The 9,335-nt window shown below is 51.6% G+C and overlaps 1 protein-coding gene across 1 annotated transcript; it reads right to left on the bottom strand.

Moving 5' to 3' along the window:
* Nucleotides 1-5,626: 5,626 nt before the first annotated feature.
* LOC142049734 (uncharacterized) lies at nucleotides 5,627-7,807 on the bottom strand. Its single transcript, XM_075077667.1, has 6 exons — nucleotides 7,772-7,807; nucleotides 7,592-7,678; nucleotides 6,934-7,156; nucleotides 6,518-6,660; nucleotides 6,027-6,143; nucleotides 5,627-5,815 (listed from the first exon to the last, which is right to left on the bottom strand). The coding sequence occupies exons 1-6, from the start codon at nucleotides 7,805-7,807 to the stop codon at nucleotides 5,627-5,629; spliced, it is 795 nt and encodes a 264-aa protein (XP_074933768.1).
* Between the last annotated feature and the right edge of the window lie 1,528 nt (nucleotides 7,808-9,335).

Below are 9,335 nucleotides of genomic sequence, written 5' to 3'. Positions count from 1 at the left end.
TGGGCCATTTCCTTGCAAAGGTTTATGGAGCAGAGGAGCTGTGGTAACACCAGCAGCTCTCCCACAGCAACATTTCCTTCAGCTGAAGCAGCTAGGGAAACTCCTCAGGCCAAGAACAGTGATGTCCCAAAGCCCAGCACCCATCCTGCCATCCCTGATGTGCAGATTTGCTCTGACAGCTGCCCCAGCACAGAGATAAGGGTCACAGCAGCCCTTGGCTGCAAAGCCCAGCCCTGTCCCTGTTCCCAGGGGTCCCAGTCCCACAGGAGGGTGATGGCTCACCCGGGGCTGGCACAGCAGGGGTAGGCTGGAAAAGGCAAGGGATTGGGTTCAGGTAGCGTGCAGTGCCTGCCCCTCACTGATGGAGTGGTGTGAATAACCAGTTCTGGGGGGACCAGGAGACTGAACAGGAAAGAGAAGCCTGGTGAGAAGAGAAACTCTGTGGTTTTGTGTTTTCCCAAAATAGAAGAAAGAATTTTGTAAGCAAAATTATGACCCATAAAGATGATTTTGCTGAAAATGAGTGTTTTGAGTCCCTGGCAGTTGTGTGCATGTGATGAGAAAGGCATGCCTCCTAGTAATTTTTAAAATTACATTTAACATTTAACCTTATTATTTCCAATATACCAGGGCAAAGGCCCTGCAGCCAAGCATGTCCCCCCTCCGCAGGCCCCAGGCACACGAGGAATCCAGTGGTCACCCCTCAAAGACAAAACAGGAGGAATTTTTCTCTGCTCCTTGTAGGAAAGAGCAAAATAGGGTTTCTGATCCCCTTGATTACCCACTTTGAACAGCCGACAGTGACAGCATTTGTTATGAAGCTGCTCTGCGGGAGGCAATTGCAACTCTGCCCATCAGCCCGGTTACCAATGGCTCACCCTTCTGCTGAGCACAGCCTCGCAAATCCATTTCACCATCCTAATTAGGCTCTGTCCAAGGCACAGAGCCAGCAGCCAGAGGAGGAGAGGATGCTAACGAGTGCCAGCCCCGGGGAGCACCCACCGCCCCCTTTCCCTGCCTGTGCCAGCCGCGGGGCTGCTCCTGCACCACCCCAGCCCCCCGCGCTCCCAATGACAGGCCCAAGGTAACCTACCCATGGCTCCTAATTGGATTTACTCATGATAATTATGATCATTTTTGCCTCAATTAAGCCATTTGTTTCCCACACAACTCCCTCATCATAGGTCTAGCACAGAGCCCTTTGCAGGCTGCTTGGTCCACTTGTCCTCTGGGGACCCTGACCATCAGGGTCACCTTCACTTACCCCTTCAGGCTCCCTCAAGGGCCATGTTTGTCTCTTCATCCCTCTACATCCCAGTGCATTAGCCCCTCAATGTCCCTCCCTCTCCCCATTCCCTTCCTTCCCACCCGTCTCTCACAGCACCTCGTTTGCTCTTTGGTGGCCCTTTCCAAGGAGATGGGACTGGCCCTGGTGTCACCTACAAAGCCACTGAGACTAAATGGACCCCAGGGCTGGGGAAGGTGCAGACTTCAGCTCCAGGGCCCTCAGCCTATGTGGTTCCCACCATCCCAACCCCTCTGGTCTGCAGGAGGAGCCAGGGAAACCTGGCCTAAGAAGCAGCTACTGGAGATTTCTAGTGTGTGCAAGGGCAGAGGAAGGAACTGCTCCTCACCACAGCCCTCCACTGCAGCCTCAACACCCTGCTTCTCACCATGGCCACCCTATCTGCCCAGCTTTTGCCACCCAGGAGAAGGATGGGGGGGAACAACACAAAAGCTGGGCTTGGACAATGCACACTGTTGTGCCCAAGCATAGCAGAGGCTCAGCCAGGCGCATCCCGCATCCCCTCTTGGGCCTTTTCCCAGAACAGAGGATGCTAAGAGGGACTCAGCATCTCCACCCAACTGGAGTTCAATAACCTGCTCCATCAGGCTGCTCCTCACCTCACCCAGCCCCAAACTGGGCTGGGCTGCAGCTACCCTGCATGGCCTGGGACATGTCCTTGCACTTTACCTCCCCACACCAGGGGGAAAAACAGGCAAAACACCCCACCACAGACCAGGACAGTGAAGAAGAGGGACAATGGAAAGGAATAGAAGAGATGCTTAAAGATGCTTAGCAGATTCTTGCCTTTTAGCAGAAGGACAGACTCTCCCATCCCTCCCATGCCCTGCCCTCAATCCCCCTGCTCCAACCAGCTGTAAAAAGGAGCTAAGTCCTCAAAAAGCATCAGATTCTGTAATACCACATCCCAGCAAACAGGCTGGCTAGAGCACCACTGATCTGCCCCGAATGGCCTTTTAGCCACCAATGTGGGGAACAACATGTATTTCTTCTGCATGAGCCTTATCCTTCTGCAAATAGATGAAGCCCATGTGCAAGCAGGTATTTAGAGCAGTTCATTCACATCCTTGCAGAACCCATTATCCACTGCCAGCGGTGACACCCATCAGGCCACCAGCAGCATTCAGGCACCTCCCAGCCGATCGGCTGCCTCTCTCTGGGCTGAGCCTTTGCACACTGACAGCAGTGTGACCATCAGCTCCCTCCTTTCACCCTACCTTGCTGACAATACAAACATGCAATACCTACCTACTTGGGCTGGATTCAAGGTGATGACCTTGGGATAAAGCAGCTCTGCAGCTATTTTTCAGTCCACCAAGGCATTTTCTTCCTCCATGCTTGTCTGAGGAGGTCTCTTCTTCAGGACTTAAGTCTCTGGGAAGCTTTGGGCATGCCCCTCATTGCAGGCAGGTGCACACAGTTAATTTGCAGGTGAGCTCAAAGAGCCAGATTTAATGCTAGTTGCTTCCTCACCACATTTTAAGGCATAATCACTCTGCAGCCTGGCACCCAGACAATGAACAAAGCCTCCTCTTTATCTCCATATCCAGTGATACTAAAGCTCAGGAGCAAGCAGGAAAAGCCTGCACAGATTTCAGAAAAAGCCCTTACCTAGCTATGTACCACGAAAGGATGTTTTATTAATCTCTGCATTGAAAACTCTGGCTGCAGAGAATGGGAGAGCTATCAAACACAAACAAGGAGCAGCTGAATTAATGCAGAGCCCAATATAATACCCAGGAGTTGCAATATCAGCTTTTATCAATGTTCAGAAAAATCTTGCTACTATTGAGCAGCAATGAAACCAGTGCTATTGCAGCTACAGACAATGCCAGGTACGAGGCACACCTGCATTTAAAGAGACATTGCCATGGGGAAGCATATTGAGCACCTTTATAACTACTTAGCTTCATGACTCAGGACTGTTCTACACAGATGGTGCACAAATAACTGGTCTAAATGGCTTTACCCAGTCTAAGACAATCCCCATTGAAGCAGAGGCAGGAGAAGCCAGTGCCAGGTCTCTGGCCAGATCTGTACAGGGAAAGCCAGCTTTAGAGTGCCAGGAAGGGGTTTGAGGGCTGCAGCTTAAGGAAAGGTGCCCTGACCCAGCCAGGAGTTTAAAGCACAAACATTTCTTCCTTTAAACAATTCACTGCTGGCCAGAGCAGACCTTTGCACAATCACTGTAGCCCAGCAGGAAAAGCTGGACAGAGCACAGTGTGCCCCAGAGCTGCTTTTGATAGAAGAAGCCATCTTTAATTAGAAAGACATTAGCATCCCTGATCACAGCAGGGAATGAGAGCAAGGACACTTCCATCCTCATTACCACCCTGCTTTTGAACTACCTGGGGTTTTTAACTCCCACTCTTTCTTGCAGCCCATATGAATGAAGTGGGAGACAAGAACAAAACTTCAGGGCATCGCAACACCTCCCTCCCTTCAGAGCTGGGAAGGATTTTTTTTTTTTTTTTTAAGAGGCTTTGCCTGTAGCAGGGGTCAAGCACAGATATTACTGAGCTGGTAAGCAGAAATGACTGTCAGCTGCTGTGTTCAGAGCAGAGCTGCCCTGGCCCATCCAGGTTAGACCTGGCTGAGAGCTCAGCTTGTTCAGCAGAACATCACTGCTGCAGAATGCCAGTTATTTTTAACTGTCTGAGCATTGTTAGTCCAAGTTGATACACACACAAATCCAGCTCAAGGCAGCTGTGCCATCAGACACAGCCTCCAGGCAAGCCCCGAGCAAGAGAGCCAAAAGCCCTGAGCTGTTCCCATTTTTAGACTCATATTTGGAATATTTACTGCTTTTTGCAGCTTCAGGTACTGTGACTTGTTCCAAACACATCAAGTATTGGCCAATCTCAAGTCACTCGAGGCACTTTCTGATCCTAGCCTGCCTTTTCAGACCCTGAATCACCCTTTGCTCAAACCTTCTACTGAGCCAAGGTCCTCTGTAGGATCTGTGTGGTGGGAGAAAGCTCTGTGCAGAAACATCCGGGTATAAAGAAGCCAGAAAGGACATGAAAGACCTATGAGTGTTCACTATACAACATGGGCTCCACATGAAGGTGGCTGTTTTATCCCAAGGGCAGAGACTTGCTACCTCCTATATTTCTGGAGGTGTCATGCATGTGGAAGGAGATCCTGCTAAGGCACCCTTCCTGCACCTCTGCAGCCAGCCCAGGGACATCTGGGGGCCAGTCAGCATGGCCACACTCAGGTGCTGCCACATGGAAACCCTGCTCCACTGAGCCTGACCATGCAGCTCCACTGCCTGCACCCCTCTCCTTCCCATCACACACTTCAGCATTCCCAAAGTCATCACCCTCCCAGGAGCCATGCCAAAGCCTCTCCACAGGAGGGATCAGACGGCAAGGCCTAGCTGGCAGCCCCATACCCTGGGCTCCCCACAACAGTATATCTATGCCATCTGGTGCACAAGCAGAACCTGCCAGTTCCAGGTACTGAAAGCCAATTGTCTCCCAATTCACATGAAAAAATAGGGTAGATTTATTAGAAAGTTCAACAAATATCAACATAGCATATAACTAGACAGCTTACTCAAGGACATAGTCACCCCAGAGAAGTAGGCACTTTGCAGCCACAGCAGAGGTCCAGGTCCTTGCATCAGGGTCCCTGCTTGTCCTAGAAAACACAGAACATTTTACCCATAACCGGCCAGCCAACATTGACACTGGGGGTGTGAGCTGCTGAGTACAAGCTAACCCACCCTGCACCTTTTCTCACCCTCCATTTCCCTCCAAGCCAGGCAGCTGAGCGCCAGCTTCAAGGGAATTGGGAGGATATCCACCAGTACTTTGGCAGCAGATGTGTCTAGAGAGGCCCCATGTGAAGCTGCTAGCGCTGAAGGCTTTGCCACAGATCCTCCCCATTTTAAAGCACAAGATGTCTGGGCAAGTGAGTCATGATGGGCTCGTGGTCACCTGCTGGTAGAGGCTCTGGTTCAGAGGCAGCTGCTCTGGGTACAGGCACAAGATGCTCAGCTGGTGTTTGGCAGTACTGTCACTCAGGGGTGAAGATGCCCACAGCACTGAGCACACCCAGCATCGTCCACAGCATACAGGGACTGAGGTAATCTCCTCACACAGGGAGAAGAACTAGACACCCTATAGCCCTTCTCTAGATCACTTGGCAGCTAAGGGAAGGGAGAGCTATGTCAAAGGCTGGGGACATCCTTCCAGGATTAAATACCTCTGAGCTTGTGATGCCTCCCCTGCTCCACACTAAAGGAGGGTGGGTGGGATTATAGCTCAGCACAGAGGAGTCCTTACCCCCTACTGTGACAAACTGCTGCTGTCATCACAGTCTGTAGCCACCTTCAGCACTGCTATCCCCACTGCTCACATCTTCTGGCTTTCCATCAGCACTATCAACACTTGAGGTATCTTCCCCACTGCTGGGCTTAGCTGGATCCTCTGCTCCCAGCTCTGTGTTTGCAGCCGGCAGCTCTGGGGTGGTGTTAACCCCAGCAGGTTGTACATCCTCCACCTGCAGAGAAAGGGCCATGGCCAGACTGCACCCCTGTGGAAGGGTAGCACAGGACCCCCGAGTGATCTCATGAAGTTCAGAGTAGTCTGAATAGCCACAGAAACCTCTCCTTCTGTAGCTGAAGAAAGGACTTAAGTACATCCTTCCAGCCCAGTGTTTGCAAGTGTACCCAAGACTGAGTCTGCAGCCAGCACAGGGCAGGGCCACTCACCTGGTGCCCTGATGGTTCCCTTAGTATAATGATATCATCCTGCCCTTCAAACTCCAGGCCTCCCTCGACGTCATTCTGGAAGCTGAATTCCTCACTATCTGTTTCCGCATCTGAGGGCTGGGGAGGAAAGAGGCAGTCTGAGGAGGGATTCACTGGCCCCATTCCTGATAGCACTGGGAGCCAGAGCCAAGGGTGACAGAGGTGCTGCTTTGCAGGAACATCAACCAAAGGGAAACTTCAGCATTACGATACAAGTGGAGCACCCATACTTTTCAGACACTGAAGATGTGGTGTTCAAGTGATCTTTGGACAGGCTGCAGCCCTCAAAGGATGTACAATAAAGGAGACCACTTTACAGCTTCCTGCACAGGCTCCTCTGCATATTAATGTAGACACTCCCCATCTACCAGGGGCACACAGGCTAAAGGCAGTCATCTCCAAATTGCTCAGCCCCTGAGGAACAAATCTGCTCAGCAGCCAGAATGTCATACCTCATATGTGATGTCCTCAGAGTCATCCTCTGGCAGGTCCTTCTCCAGTATGACAGACCAGGACTCCTGCTCCTCCAGAGATACATCCTCCTCCTTCCCAGTGTTTGCTTTGTTAGATGGGTTGATCAGAGCTTCTGGGATCCCTGCAAGGATTCATAGGAGCACAGTCACAACCCATACAGAATGAACCCATACAGAATATGCCTGCTCAAGCAGGGGGGTTTGACAAGATGATCTCCAGACATCCCTTCCAACCCCTACCATAGTTTAAAAAAAAAACCCAAAACCACATACATCCATGTGCTTCCCAGCTTTCTGCCCAGCACAGGAGCTCCAGACCTAGTGTGTTTTGATGTCATGCTGTTTGCTCCTTAGCTGCAAAGCCTTCAGGTGTTCCAGGAATCCCCAGCTCTTACCCTTAGGCATGTTGCTCTGGCCCCAATCTGCTGATAGGTAGCCCAGGATTTTCTGGATCCTGGTGGGGACAATAGGGAGGAGGAGCCTCATTAGTCTCTCCCAGGGCTTCTTGGCAAGTCCTCCAGGCCTGGTAGGAGGCTGGATAGGGTAGACTTTACTAATAACGGTCTCCACAGGGACTACAAGTCCAATCCAGACTGATGCTTTCTGAAGGATCTTCAGCTGCAAACAACAGAAACCTACATTAGGCTATGTGATAACTTCCAGCTAAAGTCCTCAGTGAAACCCTTAAACCCTGTTGTGTCCCAGAGTGGTGATGAGGTTGGGACCAACTTCAGCCAGGTAAAACAGGACTACTTAGATTGTACCTTGCCCCAGAGACCTCCCATCTCTTCTGGCCCAGAGAAGGGGAGACACACGAATACGGCAACAGTCATTAGCAGATGGGGGACAAGGCAAGACCAAACAAGGCACAGGGCAAAAGCTAGGATGGGGAGAAAAGCAGAGGAGAAGCACACAGAGCACCGTGCAGAGTGAAGAGACTGAAAAAGCTGAGAGGATAATCTGGCAGAGAAGCCAAAGGAACTACTGGTCTCAAGGTTTTATCATCCCATCCCCTTGGTCTCAAACTCCTCCAGCAGCAGAAACATCACCTACCAGGTACTTGACAACACTCAGCTGAAAGACCCAAAACAGGAACCTGCTAAAGAAGGAGTAGGGGTCCTTACAGGTAATCAGCCTCCCCTAGACAGAGAGAGAAAGGTCAGATATCTACCACACCAGCTCTGACAGTGCCCACAGCAAAAACAACCCCTTTAGCACCTGAAGAATCTTTACCTGCCCCAAGCTGGTACGTGATATTTGCTGCTCCATAAAGCCCAAGAATTTGGTCTGAACAGAAGACTGGCTTAACCCAGCCTGCAGCCCTCAAGCTATTTGTAGCTACTGGCCCAGCTGCTCCTTATTGTACTGACGAGCTGCTGGCCTCATTAATCAGTGGGGCAGCCCTATGCCCTCCTGTGTGCGTTCCCTTGGTATGAGTGCTGGTCCTGGTGCCTTGCTCAAGGGCTGATAGCTCTCAATTTGGTATTTTTTCCTCTCAATTTGGGGTGTCTGTCCCCTCCCAGCGGTTGTAACTTGCTAAACCAAGCTTCGGATTTGGGATGTCTCCCCTCACCCTGTGCTGTTGCAAATAGCTGAAGGCAGAGGGTGACAAGATGCTGGAAAACTTGCCCCACTGAGCCCCCCAGTGACAGGAGAAGTTAGACCCCAGGTGAAGTGAGGTCCCTTGACATCCCCCCTGGTCCACGCCCTCCCCTTGCTCCCACGCTGTGGGGTGGAAATGGGGCTGGGATTTGTTTTAGTCAGTAGAGATGAAAGGAAGGGAGTAAGCCTGATTCTTTGAAACCCCAGCCTGATTCAATTATCCATCCGTTCTGTGTGCACATGAACGTACACGCATCCAGGCTCCCTTTGTAAAACAGTCTAGCTGAGTCCCCAGAAGCACCTTCCAGAAGCTGCTTTGCAGCAGATTCTCTCAGCCCCTGCTCTGGGCACTCTCTGAGGTTTTAACTTTGTGCAGACTGTACACCCAAAGGCTGCGCTGGGCACCATGTGGATGACAGACCTGTTGACCCCTGTGTGCATCTCAGCATCACTCCTTCCCCCAGCTCTGTGCTTCACCAAGCTGGGCACCGCGATGTGCAGATGGGCTGGGGTCGTGTTGCTGACCGATTCTGGCCTCCTGACTGTTGGAGGGATTTTCAGCTGTTATTTCTACCAAGCAGGTGGTTTTAGAGTGGAGAAGGGCATTTAGTGTTTGGGTGTCACTTTGCCCCATTGCAAGGTAACAGACACCCTGTTGCAAATCTGGCGAGGCCCAGGGAGCGGGCATGGTGTGTGGGCATTGCCCTCTGGGTGAAGGGCACAGGGTCAGGGAGACCGGGTGCTAACTTCCCTGCTCCATCCAGCTGGACAGGGCATGGTGGCAGAGGTGACCCTGCAGACATGGGGACCCACACCCAGCATCGCAGACCTTACTTGTAGCCCTCCACAGGCCATGCATTTTGGGGACAGACATGAGCCTCACTGAGCAGGGCTGGGATGTGGCTGTTTACGGTGCCCTGAGATGGTCTCCTGGGCTTGTCCAGGCTCCCAACCCCTCTTTGTGCCAAACCAAGCCTGGCATTGCTCCTGTTCCTGCTGAAACCCAGGGCAAAGCCTCTTCAGTTCCTGGTATGGGACAGGATGAAAGCATGGCTCATTACAACAGGCTACATTGCTGCAGGGACAGAGCCTGCACCACATAGAAACAGCTGCTTTTTCTCTCTGCGTCATTTGCAGAGCAGGAACCAACATAAAGCAGCCGTTATCCACCTGCTAGTGGAGGAGGCTTAGCCAA

This window comes from Phalacrocorax aristotelis, chromosome W, assembly GCF_949628215.1.
Source record: "Phalacrocorax aristotelis chromosome W, bGulAri2.1, whole genome shotgun sequence".
Taxonomy (NCBI): domain Eukaryota; kingdom Metazoa; phylum Chordata; class Aves; order Suliformes; family Phalacrocoracidae; genus Phalacrocorax; species Phalacrocorax aristotelis.
The sequence above is the reverse complement of the archived record's forward strand: the minus strand, read 5'-3'. Positions and strand labels throughout refer to the sequence as shown.

What these genes read in the sequence shown, in the direction of transcription:
- LOC142049734 (XM_075077667.1), bottom strand. Translation starts at nt 7,807, where the DNA reads ATGGAGCAGCAAATATCACGTACCAGCTTGGGGCAG. An exon ending in CACGTACCAGCTTGGGGCAG is followed by an intron (nt 7,679 to 7,771) that starts GTAAAGATTCTT and finishes CTCTCTGTCTAG; the next exon opens with GGGAGGCTGATTACCTGTAA. An exon ending in CCAGAGCAACATGCCTAAGG is followed by an intron (nt 6,661 to 6,933) that starts GTAAGAGCTGGG and finishes GAATCCTTGCAG; the next exon opens with GGATCCCAGAAGCTCTGATC.